The 24,398-nt window shown below is 36.7% G+C and overlaps 2 protein-coding genes across 2 annotated transcripts in view; both read left to right on the top strand.

Moving 5' to 3' along the window:
- LOC110829205 (uncharacterized) overlaps window positions 1-24,398 on the top strand; it is a 183,772-nt gene that overhangs the window by 34,686 nt on the left and 124,688 nt on the right. The window lies entirely within an intron of this gene.
- On the top strand, window positions 6,756-17,955 carry LOC110829217 (uncharacterized). Its single transcript, XM_022062728.2, has 2 exons — window positions 6,756-6,929; window positions 14,618-17,955. The coding sequence occupies exons 1-2, from the start codon at window positions 6,895-6,897 to the stop codon at window positions 15,609-15,611; spliced, it is 1,029 nt and encodes a 342-aa protein (XP_021918420.1). The 5' UTR covers window positions 6,756-6,894; the 3' UTR covers window positions 15,612-17,955.

Here is a 24,398-nt window from a genome sequence, read left to right as displayed (position 1 = left end):
TTGAAGTATGTAAACAGATCTTAAATGCTTAAGATAATTAGTGTACGTATGGCATTAAGAATTAATTTTTATTGGTGTTACAATTTGTACCAAGAGATGGCTGTTTCTGCCTATCACCTAACGTGTTTCAAACGAGTTCAGTCCTTCCTAAAGAAAATGGAGGAAGGAGAATAGTCATGACTTTTTGAAAGTTTGGTCAGGGATTATATCATGGCTATTGCCTGCATTTCTTTGATTTACTTTTTAATTGGTATCTGGAAGGGAAAAGTTCTTGTACGTTATTTTGTTGTGTATTGGTTGCCCTAAATGCTTTTTAAGTAATGACATATTTTATGAAATTGCATTTTAAGGTTATGCAATTGACCCCTTCAAACTGGTAATGTAAGTTTCTTGAACCTTCTGTGGAATGAATTATACCACAGAATATCAGAATTTCGCATCTGGTAATAAAATTGTCATTATTTCTGAACTACAGCTGCCCAAAAAGATGTGTGTACGTTAGAATATGGAATATTAACCGTGTTACTGATCTGTGTATTTTGGTTATGAGGGAAACCTGGTGTGGTATACACTTATCAGATGACACTGCAGTATTGTATCCCATGATTCAGGTACACAAAATGACGGGGGATCGTTTTAGTTTTGATCAACACATTAATTTTGAAGTATTGGTAATTCAAGAATGTGCTTGAAGTGTAAAGGTGACATGTGAATTTAAAATATGCCTCCAACATGTCTAACAACAAGAATCCTGGCTCTTGTAACTATTTCACACATCTGATTGCCCAAGAAGATTTTATTGTAGAACAATAATTGTAAATTTATATATGACTTATGATTCAGTTCATTGCCTCAATAGACTTGTTTGTCATGGAATATCTTGAAGCAAGAATCAACGCAGTACTACTTAACAAACGGGATACAAGTAAATAGTTTCTGTTCTTGATAAAATTCTCTCGGCAGCAAGCCAGATCATTTCTGGACAGTGAGATCCTCTCCACCTCCATCATGGGGGGAATCGTGTGAGTTTGGTTTAGTTGCCTTGAAAGTCTGAAGTAATATAGTCTCTTCTGACTCCAGATTTAATGCAATCAACACATTTTATCTGCTTATCATTAGGTGAAATTCTTTTGACAAGCATTGGGTGGAGGATTGAAGGTTTGCTAATTGATGGTGGTTGTGGTGCTTGTCTATAGGTGGTGTTCGCCTTTATCAGGTCAGGTGATGAACTATGGAGGTTTATGTGCTGTAGGTGTATGAATTATGAAGTGTCCCATTGTGAATTTTCCTAAATAATTTGAAATACTATTTATCCAAAACTTCTTTTCCAAGACGTTGAACTGCAGTTTTTGGTCTTTAAGCCAGTTCCACCCATGTTGGTTACATATTTAGGCAGGATTTGAGGTTCTAATGTTGGCGAGTACGATAATGGCTGTCTTCTGACGTAGTATCGTGTAGTCTGGTAGAAGTTTAACAATGTTTCAGAGGTCCTTGCTGATGATGGAGGCAGTAAGGACATCTGAAACATTAGTTAACTTCTACCAGATTACAGTGTTACAACCCAGAAGACAAACATCTTTAGGTCATTAGGTTACATATTCATGTTTGTTTTGAAATGATGCCAAATGTGGAGAATTATAGTAATTGCTCATGTACAAAGAATTTTTGAGTTTATGAAATTGTCATGATTTCATATTCTTGTTTTAACATCTCTTCCAGTTCCTATTTTCAGAATGTGATTTGAGGTACCCTGTTCCAGACTTATATAATTCATAACTTTTAATGCCTATAAGTTTTTATGCCAAACTTAGAGGCTTTCATGAGGGTGGATGTGTGCTTGATACTCAACCTGGCTTTCCACAAAGTAGGTAGATAAGTTGGTAGCAAATGTTAATTTTTTATAGTAAAATTTTTTATAGTAGTGATTTTGAACAATATTGACAGTGAAATGCTTACATTTTATAATGACTTCATATATATCCTGGGATGTAGTTGCAGGAAAAAAAGGAGATATTTCTAGGAAAGGATCCATGATGAGAAAGTGGATTTCTGTGTTATTCTCATCAACTGTCCCTGTTGTCACACACCTGTTGATCATTCTTGACTTGATCACTGCATAGCTTGCATTATGTTTGTGCATATCAGTTAGTCTTAACAAAAAATCTGCCTGTTTATTGTTGGAGAAGAACCAAAAACTTGTACATTGTCTACGATGCTAGTCGGCCAGTGGTCATCGCTAAAGGCAACTTTTGTGGCAAATACTTGGAATCGGCCAGTTTTTAAGACTGCATCACTTCAAGACACCACACATTATCAGCACTATCACTATTAATGTCATCAGGTGCATGTTCACTTGGTCCGTACTCCTTTTGAATTTTTTGCTCACTCTGTTTTTCTTGTTTTTTCACTAGACGAAATATCATCACTTTTTTACACAAAATTTGAGAAACATACCGTTGTCAAAGACATACCAAGATGAACTGGTGTGTTTGCTACACTAAGAGAATGAAAAACCATTATTTTGCATTGAATCACTTATAGTTTTTGAGGTTTCTGATGTAGGCACCAATCAACAGGAAGGCTGTTCTCTTAATTGGTATGCTGGCAGTGAATGGTTATGTGATGCTTTAAGTCAAGATTTTTTTGCCTTTACTTCATCAACACAATTCTTTAGCCACCCCCTTAACCAGCATTGCTGGATGCTAGGCAATGTGGATCATGCTTGCCAGGGCAAGGGCTACCTTTATTATCCACTGGTGAGGGAATGTAATATCCAGGTAATTTTGAACCAGTAACAAAAAATGGGGCAGTGCTTTCTTCCTGAAAGCAATGCTGTTCTCAAACTCTTGCAGCATTTTTAGGTATGAGTTGCCATTTATTGTTGCATTTTTAAAAGTCTTGGGGTTCACAATCCCAAATTTGGAAACACCAAATTTTCACGTTTTGCGAACCTCTTTTTTCGTTCGTGTGGGTTTTTAGTGCACCAAACAGCATACTTGGTGCTTATTCACTTGCCACTTGCATGGAAGGTAGCGTGAAGAAAATTCGGACATTAATGCTCACATTTCCAGAAAGATATTTACACAACTGAGATAAATTTTATGTTTGTTCATAATTTGAATGATGACAACTTATATTTCTGCACAGAATGCACATTTAATGCACCATGCTGGAAAATGTTGGTAATTGTAGATTTTTATGTAATGTATATTTCTTCTTGTCGCCATTTTGTCTTACAAGTCTGATGTCAGTTTTCCCATTGTGTAAAATATGGAGTATAATGAATCATTGCAAGTGTGCATTTATGATAACTGCTGTTAGTATGGACATTTCCCCTACCAAATTTGTTTTAAAAATTCATTATAACTTAAGAAGGTTATACATCATATAAGGCTGGACTGAGACATCCCTTATTACGTTTGCCTATCTTGTTATGAACTAGTTTTTACTGAGTTACTTTCTATCTTTGTTACACATCAATAAGCTGAATACAAAATTTTTGAGAAGAAACTCAAATTTGCACATTTGCAGTCTGGGAGGAAACAAAGTCAAGGAAACAATGACAACTTTTACAAAAGTTCTGTATTTGGTAACATTAACCTCATTGCAGCATTTGCCAAGCCACTTATGTGTATAAAATGTAGTTTATAATCTGACAGTGTTCACAAAGTTCTGTAGAATGTTACAACCAGAACATACTTGTGTTTTTTGTAGGTTGGAAATTCTTCTAATGATGTTATTGGTACTATATCAATTTGCATTTGGTATAAATCTATGATTGTCGAAACTAGATAAACCAGAAGAAAGAATTGTCACTGTTAACCCTGACTCAAAAGTCTCCAGAGATTTCTGGCAGTTTCATCTCTTGGAACTTCGCAGTTCAACATGACTGTCCAGATGGACAAATCTCATATCTTCTAGTGATTGTTGGAAAGGCTTGACATGGCATCGTGCAACATTTTAACACATATAAGGCAAGAAAGCTATCCCACAAGCAGTGAAGTGAAGCAGTTTCAGAAACATAATTTCTAATTTTACTGTTAGCACAGACCTCCATTCATGTACCAAGTGGAAGTTCTGTTGTTTTGACTGCAATAGTGTATCTTACAAACAACAGACTCAGGGCAGAAAGAAGTTGGTAAAAAAATTTTCACTGATCACCATTACTTACACACTAATAAAGCAGAAAGTTATTGCACATAAATACGTATACTAAGAGCAAGAACACTTGCAATCCCTTCTTCAGTACATTCTTTGTTGACACTTTGTGTTGTGCTATCTCAAGATGTCGTTAATGTGTTGAATAGAAGCAGTTTGTGGTCTTAAGACAACAGTGTGGGTGTTGTGTTTCCTTCAGGCTTGACATACTGAAGGAGTAGGAGGGAGGGCAAGTGGAGGGAGCAAGGGAACATCCAGGCTGGACCAGTGTCATCTCTCTTTGTAAAAACATGGGTTTGTGTTCACACCACAACATGCTATTGCTTCAGTTGAAATCAGATAATGGTAGGTTTGTGACAATTTTTGTGAATATTGTCCACCACATGCTGATTCTCGATGTTCTTCGCATAGTTCACATGCTTGTTTGCAGGTGCCCATTCTTCTATTGATAATTATGTAAACTTGTCTGGTTATGTTTTTTGTCCTTTAACTTTACTTACCACTGCTTGCAACCTCCAGAGTAGGAGGATCTTACCTACCTGTTACACACTTTTGACCTCACACCAAGTGATTTCCTTCTCTGCACTCTTGAAAGAGCACCTGTCTGATCTATGATTTACAACAGACACTCAGTATACTGCTGTTTCCTGTTTACAGGCTGTTAACACTGATTTCTTTCAGCCAAAATAGATTCCTTGTCAAATTTTTAAACATATGTGGAGACTAGTGGAAAAGTGATGTGTTATGTTTCACACATACATACATACATGCCTTCATGCATGTTGGGACCTGCTGAAAACTTTGCGTAGGCACAGATGGTTCCTAGAATAGACAGACTTTAGTCATGTTTACCTCATTATTTTTTAAATAACCCCATAACAGATGTGAATGTAAGATGCCTATGGGTGTTACTAACATTCTTAGTATCTAGAATCCATGCCATAGCACAGACAATCATTGACTTTTCACTGAAGTAGTACAGGTTCTTGCCAGGGGCAGTCCACGTGGAAGTTGTGGTGGACAAAGTGACACTGCGACAGGTCTTTTCAAAGTTCCTCAGTTTTATTCTGTCATATCATTCTGCTGCTTTAAAACATTTTGGGAGCTGTAAGCAGTGACAATTTCACAGAAAAACAGTCTTAGCTCATCATAGCAATGAAAATGATGGTTATTGATTAAGTTTACATCTTTTTTCTTGTGTCGCCACATATAAAGGGTAGACTTTGTAATTATGTGAAGATTGGCATGAGACCAAATGGTAGCTGCTAATAATTGCTACCTGTGTTCCAGCCAATAAATTTGTAACTACTACATAAGAAATTATGTGAAAGTTGTGGTCTTGTTTAAAGACTGTCGTGCCTTATGGTAATGTGTCAGGTGAAATGTGGAATATTGAAATGCAGAACAAAAACATTATTGTAAGCAATACATGTATAACATAGCTAGTGCAAATGTCAACTGGATGCACATTTGGTGTGTTGAGTAGTGACATTTAGAATCAACGTTTTCATCTGAGAGGAAATTTTTTCCCTTTCTTTAATTTTCTTGTACCAAGAAGTGCAAGATAGTTTGTCAATTAAATGAACAAATGATTATCTTATGTGAGATTCTAGTAGTAAATTGGTGAAGGAAAGACTACTGTGCAACTCATTTTAGTGGAAAGGTGAACATTACATGTGCTTAAGAAATGAAGAGGGTTAAGTGACATGAATGTAAGAAGAATATGGAATTGTTATATCGTGGAACTCAGAGCTGTGAATATTACATTACAATTTGAAATGTAGATTATATGATGAATGTTTTGATGTGTTACCTTTAGCACTATGATGGATGGAATCTTCAAGACACGGTTTTTGATATCATAGACAATCATTGATCATGACAGGGCTGCTTAGAAATGTTTTGTTACAATATTTTGTGATTTTGAAGTCTGTATTGAGTAGAAGCATATATAATCTCAAGAATATTCCTTTTGTGAAATAAGGTTAATACCAAGTAACAATTTTTAGTAGGACATTGATATTAGTTTGATTGTATCTTGATATAATGATAATTTCCGCAGTGTTTAGTGGGCGTGAATCTTGCTATCAAGAGAAGATAACGAACATTATGTCAATGCCACACATCCTGTACAAGTTGGGAAACTTGGAAGTACCATGCAGCTTGTGTTGCTTGTATGATGTTGTGGACACACATGGTTTTATAGTATTCTGATTTGGAGTTACATCTCTGAGGCTTATTAAAGGTTCTTTCCCAGGTTTTCACCTGAACTACTACACAACAAACACCATTACAGTTTTAATGCATGTTTGTTTATTTTTGTCATGTTGCCAGACTAGTGTTAAATTTATTTTATTGTATAAAATTGTAGGTTATAGTTAAAATATTCGTGAAAGCATTCTGAACTACATTTGTCTTGTAAATTTTATTGGTACCCAAACACGAGATTGTTTAATGGTGTTTTTGAGTAGTTACTGGAATTAAAAGTAGTTATGTGATTTTGGACATAATTCTGAAATGGATGTTCTGAGGAAAGGGGATCTTGATGGAGGTATTTGGGGAATTTATACTAATCTCTCTTCTTTCCAGATCTGCAGAAAATGCCAATAGTGATTCTGTTGGCAAAAAGAAACGCAGGTTGACTTCCCCCAAAAGAGAGAACTGTACAAAACAGGAGAGGAAGTCTAAGGGTAAAAGTTGGAATAAATGTGAATTTTGTGGAAAGATCTTCACAAGATGCAAGATGCTGATTCATCGAAGGATTCACACAGGTGAACGCCCCTTTGCATGTTCTATGTGTGGTGAAGCATTTGTATCGAAGGGAGCACTAACTGTGCACATGGTGATACATAGTGAGAAGCGTCCATTTCCTTGTGACATTTGTAATCGCAGGTTTAAACGGGCGTTTGAGTTGAAAGATCATAAAAAGATACATACTGGTGAGAAGAATCATGTATGTGATATTTGTGGTTACTCATGCATACAGAGAACAAACCTTGTAAATCACAGGAAACGACACTTGAATGAATACAAACTTCGGTGTGAAATATGTGAGAAAGGGTTTTACACAAACACTGAACTGCAGGAACACAAGAATGGTCATACAGGTGAGAAACCTTTTCAGTGTGATATTTGTGGGTTGGCTTATCGGTACCGATATAGGCTCACTGTACATAAAAAGAAGCATGATCCGGACTACAAACCACCTGAAAAGACACACCAATGTGAAATTTGCAATAAGACATATTCACGAAAACAGGTATTGATGTCACATATGAAATCTCATACAGGGGAGAGCCAGTGTACATGTACCATTTGTGGGAAGGCAGTGTCAAGCAAGGACTACCTCAAGATCCATGTGCGGACACATACGGGCGAGAAGCCCAATGTGTGTGATGTGTGTGGCAAGGCATTTATTTCCAAAAAGTACCTGAAGATTCATCAACGAACTCATACTGGTGAACGGCCATACAGCTGTGAACAGTGTGGCAAATCTTTCACACAACAGTCATCTTTAATTGTGCATAGGAGATCACATGACCATGGACAATATGTGTGTGATGTTTGCAATAAGGGTTTTTTGTCAAGGTCTGTCTTGTTGACACATCAGAAAGTGCACAATCCTGCTTTTTAGAATGGAAGGACCAATTAAACATTTTGTACAGACATTTTCTAGGTGCAGTTCAGGGTAAGGAGAATTCAGGCGGATAATTACACCAGTAATATTTGTATTCCATGACATTTTATATACAAGTTATACTGCCAAATGTTACTCTTACCAACTGCAATTCAATAAATACTGTTGATGTGCTAGGGTAGATGATTATTTTTCTTAATATTGTGCTCCCATCATGAGATTCATTCAATTTTTCTATTAACTGCTGGCTTAGACATTTTTTGTTGCTAAACCACACTCACAATACAATTAATATTGTCTTAACATTTCTGTGTATTTGTCTAAATGTATGAGAGAAACAAAGCTTGAACTTTCTTATTAATGCTGCCTTTTACCTATGTGAAAATGTTGTGTTTTCACAAGTTTTTAAATGAACGACATTCAGGTAAAATAATATGTTCCTAAATTATTATATACTTCCTGTAATAATATATTTCGGGGTGGAAAGACATTTTGAGACTTCATTCCAAAAGCAGAAGAAAATTTTCTGCTATGGTTTTGTATGCTCATGGCTTAGACTAAACATGAACAAATTTTTATTTATATGACATGGTGGATTCCTGATAAATGAAATTAGTGTAAGGCTTGCTGTTAAATTTCAGCTGCTGATGTTCATATTTGGTTAATGGGTCTTATTAAATCACAGAAGTGACACTACTTTCATTGGAAATCATAACCACAATAGCAAATAAATTCTATTCTAAACAATTTAGGTTTGATTGGTTGAGAAGGAGCAAGGCAGGGTTTATTTTTGTGGGGTTTTTATGGAAAATGTTTATTCCCTCCAAATTGTACCAGAAGGTACATTGCCTGTCTGCATGTTTCTGTGGATATGGTCAATGATGGTATTTTGCAGAATGTATTTGAATCCATTGTCCATAGAGTGGTAGGAGGATTGTTTAAACAAATTTTTAAAGCACAAATCAAAATATCTTTATGTGAAACTTTAAGTTTTTGTGGATGTGGGGATGAATATTTTCTGAGTTTTGGCATGGTTAGTAGATGCCAACATTTCAAAGAACCATACTGTCTCCACTGAATCAATCATCCATGCCTCTAACCCAGTGTGAATCCTTCCACTTCCTAGTGTCACCACTTTATCCCATAAGATGGATACAGTGTGGTGCTCTGAAACATTGGAATATTCTGACCAGTCTGCTTGGTACCAAAATATAGAACATCATTATTATATTACTCGTGTTCGTTTGGCCTTCATGGCAGGTAGTTTTTAGTTTTAAACTCATTACTTTCCTTTCAGTCTAAAAGCCAACAATAATTTGTGTATCTAAAAGCTTGTAATTGGTTAATATGAAAATGTACAAAGTCAACTTCCCATCTTTATATTTATATCCTTTCGCTGTGTAGGTGTGCAGAGTAAGCAGGAAGTGTCAACATTCTACACTGTTAAATTACCCCGCAACTCTTATTAATAAAAGTAAAGAATGAGTTGCATGGGGATTGAACACAACCTGTCTGCTTGAAGAACAAAACCTTCACCTCTGTGCTACAAGAGGAACATTCTGTGTATGTTCCCGGCTCTGAAAGTCCAGATTTGTGCACTGTCACTAATTGTGCAATATTAGATTAAAAACGAAACGGAAGAGTCAAATTGCATTTTGTCATTACATTTTATTTAGTCTTATTTTTAGTCAAGGAGACAATTTCTGAAAAATCTTTTTTCTGGACAGCCCCTATAAACAGATCATAAGCTGTTGATACTCTGGTGCTAATTTGAGCAAGATGTGTTGAGTATCTGCAGAATTACAATCAGATTGCACCACATCAAAAGTTTTTATAATATCCTCAGGACCAGACTATCTCCATAGAATGACACATTATCTTTATTTGTGTCACAAATAGATTCTCACCTTGCAAGTTGCTTTTTCTTGAAGTAGCATGAAATAGGATGGGCAGCTGTACACTTGCATTCACATTGGTATTGTCTCTTCTTGTCTTTTTGCATCTCAAAGTGTGGATGAATAATGTTTACTGCATTTAGTGGTATTTTTCTGTCAAAATATTTCTACTGAACTGCCTGCAGCCTAAGGTGATAGGGGTGGGTTAACATTCATGCCATTTTTAATTTTGCATTGTCACATTTGCCTCAATTTTTTGTGTCAGATTGGCAGAAGTGAAAGAAGTGCAAGTTAAACACTGTCATCTTCGTGGTATAAAGAAACGTCTTTTTCTTTTGCATTGTCACATGATTGGAACTGACTGTCAGTTGTGTCAGTTTATGACATTCATATTGTTGTTTTATTCCTTATTTCCTTTGGTTCATGATGGGGGTTCATACATTTCAGTTTTGTTCTCTTTACATTTGGCCCCATTGCTGAATGTATGTGCAGTTGCAAATAAAGTAGCCCTCCATTTACACCCGGGATGCGTTTCTGGACGAACCGGCATAAATTGAAACTCTTTTATAATGTATATCAATGGGAAGTCAATTACATGCGTTCCCAGCACCCAAACATTGACGAGTAATATAATGGCATTACATTTAAAGTCCTGAAATAACGTAAATAAAATAAAGGGAATTTAAAAATATGTTTTATACACTTACAATCGGCAATTCGTTGGTCCCCACGATTGACTGCGATCTCTGCTGTTATGCGATAGTTGCATTCATGTAAGACGCCGACCTATAGAAAATCGCTTAGTAAAAATAACCCCGGTACCTCCGCAGAGATTAAATTAGTCCTTTGAAAGTTTAAAGCACCAGGAATGCAATTGCATAAGAGCAAACTCGCATATGCAAAAGTTTGCATTTCACAAACAGCTTTTACCGATTCATCGATCTCATTGGAGCAAATTTACGTTAACGAAACATAAGTAATTGCAGAGATGACTGTATTTATAATTTTTATTCAAAATCAACGATGTAAGAATTACGATTTAGTATAAGAATCAGTACGAGATATATTATTAAACATTATAAATAATAGTAGATTTTTCTTCTTCACATTTTTACTTGCTGGTTTCAAAATCGGCGTTATTCTGAATCGGCGCAAATCGAGGGTTACCTGTACAAGATCTTTATTGTGGTATATTCAGACTCGACCATTCATTTTAAGCTTGCAGGGCAACAGTCTTTCCCATATGTCTATTGAGAAGTGAAGAGTATATATAGTTGAAGTTGTAATACTTAGTGTCAGATTGAACTTTCTTGGGCTGTACTGGTTGTAGCAGAGCCTCCTGGAATTTTATTAGACTCTTTACACTTACTAGTGCAGTAGATATCATTATTATCAACAAAGTGGAAAAAATGTGGAAAGTTATGTTTATTTTCACATTGTCTTGAAATTGAAAGTTTATATCCTCCTCACATGATTTTTCTTTGCATATTCACAACTTAAAATTTTAGACGTGTATGTGCGTGTCCCACATCTGGCTGCGTGTAACAACTCTAGAGAACCAGTAATTAAGAAATTTGATGTTGGGGAATTTTACTAAAATGTGTTGATACATTGCAGTTTTGGTTAAAACCAGACAACAATATCAGGCATTTGTGAGGAAGACATACTTGCATTCTTGTGTACGGAATTGACATCAGTTTGCGTCACTTACTCATGCATAATTCATTGAATCTTGACAATTGTGGTGCTAACTGGCACCAATTGCAAAGGCGATATTCTGGGGAACACAACAACATTATTCCATTATCTATACATTTCTGAACTTTTTTAAAATGATTTGGGTCCAAACTGCTATGTAAGCATTTTTATGGTGTAACATTCCTTTCTTCAATTTTCATACAACTTAACGAAGGTTCTTAATAGTACCTAATAAGACAGCGTGAAACTTACAAGAGATGAGAACTGAAGACTGTTTGACTTTGTAAGGTTACATGTTTGATTGTATCATGTTACGTTGAGTTTGGGTGTGGTTTACATTGCATGAAATACTTGTTATCTCTTGCTGCAGAATTGAAATTAATGTGAGGTAATAGCCAATTTCTGCATAACTTGCAGATTGAATTTATATGCTATATGCCCTGTAGATCACACATTTATGCAGCAGCCATTTCTTGGAAGACTACTGTTCACAATATGTGGAAGCTTTTGTTTTTCCTGTAGGTTGTCCCAAGATGTCTCTTTTATTTGAAAATTCCAAACTTGTATGTAGCATTGTTACTGACGTTAAAATGGTTAACATGACATATTTTAAAAGTAAACTAAACATAGATGATAATTCTGCTCCTCTTATTTGCAAATTCTGAATATTTGGTGAATGTACTGATAAGTAGTAAAAAAACTGAAATTTGTTATGCATTCAAGGCATTTTGTTCTAACAAATATCTTACCGTGAAAGAGTTAATATTAATAAATGACTATTTGAAGAGTAAAAATTGTTGCTGTCCAGTCATCTTTGCTACTTCACCACCACAATAACAAGAAGATAAGGTATATCTCCTGTTCCATTGCCAGTAATATTTGCTTTGATCATGTCATATATAATTGGTTTTTCAACACTTATCTTCTTTTGTGTTTTCCATTAAAAGTTTATTTTTGGAATGCAGTTGCCCCATGCTTTTAACATGTTCCCACAATTACTTTGTTTAATGAGAATATCTTTACTGTTCATTCATTTTTTCACTAGTCTTGGAATAAAATAATTTTAAGGCAGAAATTTGATTTAGAGGTTTTGGTTATAACAGGTTTTAATAGTACATTACTGAAATTGCTAATGCATTAATAAAGTACAGATTACTACATTTAGCAACACTTCTTTGATCTTATATTTGCTTAAAATGAAATCGTTACACACGTGTGAAAGTCACTCAAAATACAAAACTTTAACAGTCCTGTGGCAACGTTAATTACAACTTTGATTTTCAGACCAGATGGCAGAACTACACAGATCAACGGGTATTCATTTATGTTGTTTGAAGTCAAATACTGAGTGAACGGAGAAGGACACCCCCCCCCCCCCCCCCCCCCCGTGCGTTATTCACAAAATTTCATAATGCAGCACTATCGACTTCATTCAGATAAATGAAATTATTGAACTTGTTGAATGGATGGTGTGTTGTTCACAAGTAGTGTAGTCATTAAAAGTGAAATGGGCATACATACAGAGTGAGTGACGTTTTTATCCTGATTACTTACAATCCTGTAGTGCCAGCTTACTGTGGCATTGTTTTGGTCTGTCACAATTGGATAACGTGTGTAGTAAAGTTGGTGATGTTAAGTGAAGCAAAATTACATTAGCAGTAGCATTGTTCTTTATGAACCTGGCATCAGAAGTCTGGAAGAATGTTTGTCTTTCATTAAAACATGCACAGAGGCTTGAGACTTGATTACAAAACAGAAGAATTCATTTTTCATCTCTCTTCTTTGCAGATCTGCAGACAATGCCTTTAGTGAATCTGTTGGAAAGTCGAAAAGCAGATCAACAAAGGAAAAGAGTTCAAACAAGTGTGAATTCTGTGGAAAGTCTTTTGTAAAGAGTAAGCTACTGATTCACAGGAGGACTCATACAGGGGAAAGGCCATTTGCATGTACAGAGTGTGGTGAAGCTTTCGTCTCAAAAGGTGCCATGAATGTGCATATGGTCATACATAGTGATGAACGACCATATCCTTGTGATGTGTGTAATCACAGGTTTAAGCGGTCATCTGAGTTGAGAAATCATAGGAAAATTCACACAGGGGAAAAGAACCATGTGTGTGATATATGTGGTTACTCATGTATTCAGAAAACAAACTTGGTGAATCATAGGAAGAGACATTTGAATGAATACAAGTTTAAGTGTGTAATTTGTTCTAAAGGGTTCTACACGAACACTGAAGTCCAAGAGCACATGATGGGTCATACTGGTGAGAAACCATTTCAGTGCGACGTATGTGGTTTAGTATATCGGTATCGGTACCAGCTGACGCAGCATCACAAGTCCCATGACCCAAAGTCCGAACCTCCTAAGGAACATAAGTGTAAGATCTGTAGCAAATGTTACTCTCACAAGAAAGTTCTGTTGGTGCACATGAAGTCCCATACAGGCGAGAGCCAGTGTATCTGTGACATCTGTGGCAAAGTGCTTTCAAGCAAAGACTATTTGAAAGTGCACGTTCGTACGCACACTGGTGAGAAGCCTAATGTGTGTCATGTATGTGGGAAGGCATTCAATTCACGACTCTGTCTTAAGGTCCACCAGCGTACCCACACAGGTGAAAGACCGTTTACGTGTGATCATTGTGGCAAGTGTTTCACACAGCGTTCATCCTTGACAGTTCACAGAAGGTCTCATACAGATTATAGACCATATCTGTGTCAAGTCTGTAACAAGGGTTTTGTGTCCAGAACAATGCTCATTACACATCAGAAAATTCACCAAGGGTTTTGATGTTCCTTTTGCATGTGTTTTTTAACCCATTAACTAGATTTAACCAGTTCCTGAATTATGACTTGATCACATTTCAGGAATATGCAAGACATTAGTTTGTGCTCAGGAACATATGCAACTTAAGCTAGGGCATTTTATTTGTATGCAACATTTACAAAAATTTTAATACTGGCTGGAAGATGGTGGTATTGTATTGGGTTTTCCTGAGGGAAATTGTGTGATTGAAGTCTTATTGAAGGTGGAGAGATTGCTGTATGGAAGCCAGGATGGATTGTTATTTAATGGCCTCTGTTTGCAGAGGAGTTAAAACTAGATCACGTATTGGAACGGTTAGGGGTTTTAATTGGAGTTACTAGACATTGTGCTTGGATAAGAATTGTAAGCTGAGTTTAAATCGAGTGAAAAAGTCCGAATTCATGTTGCAATCTCTCTTCTTTACAGATCTGGAGACAAAGCCTCTAGAGGTACAAAATGCAGCTCCAAAAAGGAAAGGGTTTCAAACAAATGTGAATTCTGTGGAAAGGTTCTCATCAAAAGTAAAATGTTGATACACCGGAGGATTCACACCGGAGAACGTCCGTTTGTGTGTACTATTTGTGGAGAGGCATTTGTGTCTAAGGGAGCACTAACAGTTCACATGGTGATTCATAGTGATGAACGGCCCTTTCCTTGTGATATTTGTGATCGCAGTTTTAAGCGAGCATTTGAACTAAAGAGTCACAAAAAGATTCACACAGGGGAAAAGAACCATGTTTGTGATATTTGTGGGTATTCATGTATACAGAGAGCAAACCTGGTGAACCACAGAAAGCGGCACCTCAGTGAATACAAGTACAAGTGTGAAGTATGTAACACAGGATTTTATACAAAAACAACTTTCCGAGAGCACAAGACTATTCACACAGGGGAAAAACCATTCCAGTGTGACATTTGTGGTTTGGCATATCGGTACAGGTACAGGCTTACATTGCACAAGAAGACGCATGATCCTAATTTTACACCCCCAGAAAAGAAACACCAGTGTGACATCTGTAAGAAACGGTTTGCACGCAAGCAGGTTATGTTATTGCATCTGAAGTCCCACACAGGAGAAAGCCAGTTTGTGTGTGACATATGTGGCAAGAATGTTGCCAGCAAGGCATCCCTGATGGTGCATGTGAGGACACACACTGGGGAAAAACCGAATGTGTGTGATGTTTGTGGTAAAGCATTTATATCTCGCAATTATCTCCGTGTTCACCAACGTACACACACTGGAGAAAAGCCACATACATGTGACCTATGTGGAAAGTCCTTCACGCAGCGTTCAACACTTGTAGTGCATAAGAGGTCTCACACAGGTCAAAGACCATATGTATGTCATGTTTGCCAGAAAGGGTTTGTTTCGAGAACTCTTCTTGTAACACATCAGAAAAGTCATGAGCATATGTTCTAAGGAAAGAACATTTCTGTACAAGAGTGGCTGCCTGTGCAGAGATTTTTTTTAAGATGACTATAGTAGGATTTGAGGTTTTCATTGTGGTGAGTCTGGAGATGGCTGTTTTCTGGGTTGTTGTGCAGTGTAGTCTGGTAGAAGTTTATCATTTCAGAGGTCCTTGCTGCCCTGATGATGGAGGCAGCAAGGACCTCTGTAACGTCCGTAAACTTCTACCATACTACATGGCGCAACAACCCAGAATTTGGATTTTGGATGGAGTAAGAAATAATTGTCTCTGTTGAGAGTAATCAGTTTTTCAGCAATGCTATAAAGAAATAAGATGCCCTGTATTGTACAAACTTACCAAAAAGTCATGTTTTGCAGGAATTTGCTAGATTCAATCAACCTGCTGTGTATTATGTTTGAAATGTGTGATGTGATAATGCGTGTTCTTTAGGACTGCTCAGAGCAGGTGGGTTTTGATAGTAGCACTTTCCTGGTTCGATGTGCGTTATGATGTAGCTGGTCTTGGTTCTCACTATTGCCTGTGACAGTTGACTTCTTAGTTGCCTTGGATATACCTGTTCCACCGAGGGAGAAACAGAAGTTCTAGAGCCATTTATTATGTTGGGTTATAGATTGACTAGAACATTCCTAGAGTGTGCCATTTGAATTAACCTTTAATTGAGCATCAACACAAAATTCTTCGGAGTGCAGAAGACATTTTCATGTCATTTCTTGTTAAAATGTATTAATTTGGTATCATAGTCCACTGACATGTTTTAAGGTGCAGTCCTACTGAACAGATTGGAACCTTCATCTTAGCAGAAGCATGCACACTCTGGCAGTGTTGACTGTGTTTTTGAGCCCACGTTAAAATTCAGGTTTTGTTGGCATTTGTTGTTCTTGTAACTGGGCACATTCATTAATTGTATCAAAATTAATCTGTTGCCTTTTAGCAATGTTGTGATGCATATGATCTTTTAATTTGGTTATAAGATTAAGATGCAGTGGGAAGTGCTATGTCATTTACATTAGTCTCTCAGATGTTATTTGCTTGAGGTTCCTTACTACGTTTGTGGCGTTGCCTTTTGGTTATCCTTGGTTTTACACATTTTTATGTTCAGCTGTGTTGTATTTACTGACAGTGGTTGTTCTAAATGAAGTTGAGTAATGGGGTTACTTTGTATACTCATGAAGAAAGTTGTCTGCATTTAAAAATGGTGAGTGGGAAACATTTTTTGGTGGGATAATAAAAGGAAATTTTTAGAGGCTCTGCTAGGAATGGCATCACATCTGATCTATATTGTACCATTTTCATGCTCAGCCACCCTGGTTATTAAATATATCATTAAAAAAGAAAGTAAACTGAAACACCACTGGTGACAAGTGTGGCTGGCAGCCAGAAGAATGGCTTCAGACGTTTTTGGAGGTTTGATATTCCTTTTACATTGTGGTTTTGAGGATGCTCCCTTCATGGAATGTGGGTTATCTTGTGAGTAATGTCTTATTTTTGGCCCTTGCGCGTATTCTGAATGTGTGTATAACAAATAAAATTAACATTTCTACTTTAGTGATTGGAGCTGTTCCACTGACAGTTCTTCACATTTTCACAAGTGACAGTTGCAATTGAAGTATTATTCTGTGTTAACATTTTTAATTAATCATGCATATTTTAAACTATGATATGAAAATGGAGGGTTTTAACACCTCCCCCATGACCCTATGATGGGGCTTCTGGCTGCATCTTATGTTTTCACCCCCTGATTTTTATTCAGAGAAAATATTTAATGTTAAATTGCATTGTGTGGGCAAGTGATTTTCTAGTTTGTCCTGAGCCGTGTGTTGGTACTTTCTGTAGTTTTGGATTGACTTGGTCATAGAAATGGGATGTCAGAACATGATGCTGAACGTTTTCGTGGCTGGTGTTGAGTAAAATGGCTTTCAGTAGTGAGCAGCATTGAGTGTTGAAAGTTATCTGTTTCAGCGAACATTGCAGTTGCTATTCAACATTGAATGTGGTTCATCAGTGAAAGCTGAAGTTTTACATGATACTGATTGGATGTGTGAAACCTGATTTGAGTAGCATCCATGCAGTAAGCATGAGTGTGCTTTTGGTTCTTGTCCAAGGTACAGTCTGTACCTTAGCAATATTGAGTTTGCATCAGTGAGATCAAAATAATGTAAATTGGAGTGTGTGTGTGTGTGTCACAGCATTTATTGCATTACTAGTCCAGGTTGTGAGGAGAATGAAATACTCTGAACACTACGTATGTAAAATGCAATGGCTGCTACATTCTCAGGGATATGAAATGGAAATTCTTTCTGAATGTATTCAGATTTTAATAAAATATGTACTTCAGTTGTGGCTTATTGTATGGTCTACTCCTGTCCCTTGGTTCTGTTATCAGTTTCAGGGCAGTGAACAGGATATCTTTCAGTGTTATTAAAGTGGGTAAATCATGACAGAGGTTGGTCATACATATAGTACACACAACATTTTGGTTTTAAACTACCATGTGTCTGTGTCCTGGGTGTTGGCAGGTCAGTGTCTGCAATTACATCAGATTTAGGTTGTGAACATGTGTGCCGGATTATACTTAATCAGATATATTGATGGGTTTTGTGAACACAGGGATTTAGATTCTGTAACTAGGAGATTCTTGTCTCGGCTAATATAGAACTCTTAACCATGGAATTGATTGTCTTCAGAATGTAAGCTACAAAATCTGTATCTGCACTTGTTGAAATTGTGTATAGTCTTAATTTTGAAGCTTGCCTACCTGCCATAGGACTAGTGGCCATTAGAACAATGCGTTATGCACACAGAGTGAGTCAGAATTTGCCAATATGATTGTTTGGTTTCTGATACCCAAAATGTACTTCATGTAAAGTTTTGAGATATTTCTGTATTGTGACTGCACTTTGTTTAAAGCAAGAACACATTTATACTGAAAGATCAACTGTTAGTTTAAAGGCTTGTCACATCACTTCAAGTTTTAGAAAGCATGATTGTGATATTTTGTTGAATGAAACAAATTTCATGAGCTTAGTTGCTATCATTAACATAATAGCGAAGCCCAAAAGTTTGTTATGTCCCATGATTTTTTATTAGATTAATTTAATCTCAAGTACTTGGCTACACACCTGTTAAACCTTTTTCATGCCTGGTTCTTAGAGGAGGCTGATCATGTTTTGAACTCAGGCGTATCCCTCAGATTTGTTCTACCTAACCCAACCGCATCCACCCTATACTGCTGTGAAGTTCTAGGAAGGTGGTTCCTCAGACAGTGATACTACCTACAAGAGCATGCAGTGTCAACACTCATCAGACGACACTAAATTTTTTACTGCTGTTAACACCTCAAAATGTTAATTTTTGTCCTCATTTGTCTTTGCTGAGACTTCAGTTCATATGGCAAAAAATTTCCTCTATGAGTATCATAATGAAATAATCCAGATTTCATTGAGTTATTATTAGATAACCGTCATGCTGTCTAGATGATTGTTATGCTGAAAACATGTCTGTGTATTTTTGGCTGCTGTGGTTATTTCCACTTGAAATATGGCATACTTGATCATTGTGTGTTATCTGTGAAATTTAACGTATATTTTCAAATGTAATCAGTTAACAAGATTACTCTTTGCTTGATAAATTAATGTTCTCAAGGTGTGTCCAATTTGGATCTCTGTTTTCCCCTGTAATAAGTTTTTAATAGTACAAATGTTTCACTATCATCTGCATGGTGTTCGAAGAGCTGTTGAGGACTCTGCCGTCTTGTTTTGGCAGTGGAATACACGCACAGAATTTGTGGCCATCTTATTAACTATATGTATTGAACAGTGTCCCATTTGCATTGCTTTTGAAAATTGTCTCAAGTGTGTGTTCTTAATTTTGTTGGTTTCTCATGATTTTATGAGAGCAGCTATCCATTTGGTTCTTTATTGAATATTAATTTCACATATGACTTCAATTTATGTTTAGAAATACTAGTTACTGACATATGTGTGATCTAGAATGATGTTGAATGTATTTGAACGTTATTTGATAGTGATGGTACTGCAATAAAACTTTCCATTTATCATTAAAATGTTGTGTTGACTTTTATGATAGTTATTCCACGTTTATAATAACCCAGTGTGGATCTTAGCTGCCTCCTTTCAGAGGATTTCTGGTCTTTGAAGTGTGCATTAGTGAGTAGTGAGTGACCAGCCCACTGCCTCTGCACAATTTCTACTCGGTCTTGATATTTGTCTGCTAGAGCCGTCTAGTAGAGAATCAGAGACATGGGTGGGAAATGGCCGCTGAATTTTGTGTATGAAACATCTTGTTTATGCTCATAAGGTTATTTTTCATGCCGTAAATCTGTGAAGTTTGACTGCCAGCTTTAGTTCCCCTTCGCAAGATGTTATGCTATGGATTTTTATCACCCTTTAAAATCCATGAACCTCAGCCAGGTTTGAACCCACGAACCTTGAATCCAGTGGCGAGGATGCTAACCCGTAGTCCACCGAGGTGGCAGATGGCAGTAATCAGCAAGTAGAATTATGGTGGTTCGGAGTTGATACATTGATGAGCATTGATTGCTAAGGCGGGAGTATCATTTGGCAGGAGTTGTGTAGGATGTCCCTGTTGAGTGCAAAATCTGTAAACCCTGTGTTGATCCCTATGCAATGCAGTACATTGTAACATGACTTCTTGCACATTGATTGTGTGTGCTTCCCCTGTTTCTCAGAAGGCCAGAATGGTCAAATGGCAAATGAAATACCTTGGGCTAGATGCTTTATAATGTGATCTGTATGGTACAGATTTGGCTTCATAGAGGTCTTGGGACTTTGGCTGTATGGTTGTGATGTGTACAGGACATAGGCTATATGTTTAGAATGAAAATGGGACTTGGGCTAATTGTTTTGTTATGTTATGTGTGAATTCAGTCTCCACTAAATGTAAGTGAAGTTCCACAGAGTGATAGGTACAATGGAGGGGCCATTTATGTTTGATCAGTATGGTAAAGTGTTTACCAATTATTGTTCTCATAACATGGATGTTCTACCATACTATAGAGAACACATCCCATTGTGAGAGATTTATTCTTCTATATCAGAATCCTCATTTGCAGTTGTTATATGTTTATGATGAGATATGGTATGTAATAAGTATGAATTTCATTTGAGGTAGTAGATACATTTTGTGATTCTGTTCTCACATTATGACAGCATTAGCAGCTGTGATCTTGTTCTTTTTTTTCAGGTTTGTGAATGATGTTGGTTGCACTATAGATAGTAGGTCATCTGCTCCATACATTTATTATGTGAACACAATGAATCCTCTTACTGCAGCTAAGAAGCATGATGTGCTAGAGGGGGAAATACTTACAGAGGCTTCAAAAGGGAGTCATTCTGTTATTGACAAGAAAGTTAATTCTGAAAATATGTCACAGTTACTGCTTATAATTTGCAATCATAACAGAATACTACCCGTTACACACATTAGATACACTGCCTTTTCATGTGATGTTTGTGGCAAGGAGTATACTTCCAAGTCTTGTGTTGTCAGCCATAAAATTACTCATAGTAATTATCGACCATATGTGTGAAATATGCAGCAACGGTTTCAAGCGGTCTTACGAACTGAAAAATCACAACAAGGAAAGGAATTATAAGTGTGATATATGTGGTGCTGCATTCATACAGTCGTCCCATCTTACCATACACCGAAGGCGGCATTTGGGTGTTTACAAGGTCAAGTGTGAAGTATGTGACAAAGGTTTTCACACGAATGCTGAACTGCAGAACCACACCGACTTGCACCACCGTAGGAATAAGTATATGTGCGATGTCTGTGGCCAATCATGCCCAACCATACGCATCTTAAGGGAACATAAGTTAACACATAATCCTGAATTTGTACCAGAGAAGAAGCATCAATGTGAAATCTGTGATAAGACTTTTGCTCACAGGAGTTCACTTGCTCTGCATGTTAATATGCATACCGGTGGGAACAGTTTTGTGTTGATGTTTGTGGGAAGTCTTTGTCAAGCAGGTGGTCTTTGGTGGTACATCTCAGGATTTACACTGAGGAGAAGCACCTGGTTTGTGATGTATGTGGCAAGGCATTTAATATGCAAACAGCCCTGAAAATTCATCAGTGCGCACACACTGGTGAGAAGCCATACACCTCTGACAGTTGTGTCAAGTCATTCACAGAGTGCTCCACTTTGGTGGTGCGCAGCCGCTATCATACGGGGCAAAGACCTTACCAGTGTAACATGTGTAGGAAAACATTTGTTTCAAAGACCCTGCTGACTACTCACCAGAAGTGCCATGGCACGTTGAGCATTCAGTGACTGCATTACTCTTAGTGTTACTGTTTGTGAATTTTTTATTTACTGATAGATTGTAATTGCTTCATATGTTTTGAAATCTTTTATGCTTTATCTTGGTAACCCATTACCATTTCGTTTCTGGGATTGTATCCAGTCTGTATAGATTTCATTATTAGGTGAAGTTACATGACTAAACTGAAAACACTAATGTTCATTTTATGTGCAGCCAGTACTGTTATGGGAATGCATCCAAGAAGTATTACATTATTTTACCTTTCTTTATAGTATATTATGGAATATCCATATTTAATGAAATGTATTGTACTCATATTACATTTTCATTTAGTCATACAATGATTGGCTCTATGTCAAACTTCCTTTATAATTTGTTGCTTGTGTAGTCATGGTTCCTATTTTTGTGCTTGGTGAATTGTTAATGATAGTATATATTTACAAAGCAAACCAGTTTCTAGAGAAAGTTAACAGTATACACAGCAGTTATTCATTTGTTATCCACAAAGCTGTTTTGACATGTGCCAAGGTATTCTTCCCCATCATTTCCAGAGTAGAATGCCCATCTTAGGGCCAGGAAAAAAAAATTGTAGGAGAAAACTGTTGGAATTTGTTGTATTCAAAGTCAACCTTTTCTCTGGGGCCCCCCTTTTGAGGATCAGAGCTGCAGAAAAATGCAAGATTTGCTTACACAGTATATTACAGTGGAAATTAATTCTGGGTAAGGATTTTTTAATAATATATGTTGCAGCAGCACTTTTCTTAATCTGCTTTCTTCATAAGTTTTTTAATTATTAGCGGATGAGTTTCTCTTTATTGTTATGCACTTGCACAAAAATGTGTAATGAGAATGCATTGGGGGTTGGTCATGTCTGTGTCCATCCACCTGTCCATTTGATTCATCTCGAGAACAGCTGGATGGATTTGAATGAAATTTGATTTTAACATTCTGTTCTGCATACCCTCAGAATCGTACCTTTGAATATCCTACAAAGGCTGATAATAAAAAGAAGGTCCTACCATTTTTGCAATATTTACTGCGCTCTCTTTCGTCATTCCGTGCATTAATTTTTCAAATCCCACCTGCAGACCAAAAAAATCCACTTGAGTAGGGTTAATACAAACAAAATTTTCAAAAATTATTTATTTTCACAAAAAACATTCAGCAATAGATAATTATAAAACGTTAGAGGAATTTATTTGATCACTTCTTTATTAATATTTTTTTTCGGATTTTTTTTCCAACGGCAGTGTCAGGCAGTTAGACTTGCAGTCCAAGTAGATGCCGACCTATAGAAAATCGCTTAGTAAAAATAACCCCGGTACCTCCGCAGAGATTAAATTAGTCCTTTGAAAGTTTAAAGCGTCAGGAATGAAATTGTGTAAGAGCAAACTTGCATATGCAAAAGTTTGCATTTCACAAACAGCTTTTACTGATTCATCGATCTCACTGGAGCAAATTCGTGTTAACGAAACATACGTAACTGCAGAGGTGACTGTATTTATTTTTTTAAATCAAAATCAGCGATGTAAGAATTACGATTTAGTAACATTGTAAAACGTTATGAATAATAGTAAAATATATTTTTTCACTTTTTGACTTTGTGGTTTCAAAATTGGCGCAAATCGAGGGCTACCTGTATATCCAAACCTGTGGTATAAGCGACGGCATTATATCCGGGGAGTGGTGTACTTTCATTGAACACCATTATTTTATATTCTGTAATGTAGTAATTGCAGTGCAAACAATGCGGTCTGCAGGCCATATTTCTTGCATTGTTTTAATGCAGTGCTGAGTAACTGATGATTATTTGGTTACTATTCATTCTTTGGCTGTTTTGGAGTGAATACCTTGAAGATCAAATTACAGTGTTCTGCACATGCGTGCATTTTTAGACATCGGTTGCTGTTGGCATGTGTCATGATGTGTGCCGTACAGTTCAGTCTGATGCAGGCAGCTTGAATAATTTGTGTATAATTGTAGCACATACTTTAGTTTTGACAGTTTTGAGCTACTCATTGGTTATGCAGTATGCTGTTGCAGTGTAATGCCTTATTGCCACATGCTGCGGCTTGTCTGTTCCCAAAGAGAGCAAGTAAATTATTTCTACGTTTTCTTTTCCCCCCTTGTTTGTATGACAGTGCATATCATTCCGTTCACCATGATCACAGAAACAGCTGTTGATGAGTAAGTTACTGTACACGGGATATTCCTTTCTTTTCAGGTTTGTGAATGATACAGAGAATCAGTCATCCTCTGCTATTTGTTTTGCTGAGAGCTCATCAAACCCTCATACAGCATCTGTGACTAGTAGTAATCCTTTAATACATAATCCAGTGTTCTTGATACTGAACAACTCAGCACCACTTCCAGTAATGTACAATTTGCATGCACCAATCACATTCAATATGTTGAATCATTCCATTACCTCATCAGTTGCTACAAGTTTGAATACTGTACTGAAAA

Source organism: Zootermopsis nevadensis, unplaced genomic scaffold (assembly GCF_977971745.1).
Source record: "Zootermopsis nevadensis isolate Lab colony 2312 unplaced genomic scaffold, Znev_1.0 Znev_ptg000008l, whole genome shotgun sequence".
Taxonomy (NCBI): domain Eukaryota; kingdom Metazoa; phylum Arthropoda; class Insecta; order Blattodea; family Termopsidae; genus Zootermopsis; species Zootermopsis nevadensis.
Note: the sequence above shows the minus strand (reverse complement) of the source record. Positions and strands in the feature narration are given on the sequence as shown.

Bases quoted from the DNA above. Each gene is read 5' to 3' on its own strand.
- LOC110829217 (XM_022062728.2), top strand. From the start codon at position 6,895: ATGCAAGATGCTGATTCATCGAAGGATTCACACAG. The intron at 6,930-14,617 runs GTGAACGCCCCT...TCTTCTTTACAG, and splicing joins TCATCGAAGGATTCACACAG to ATCTGGAGACAAAGCCTCTA.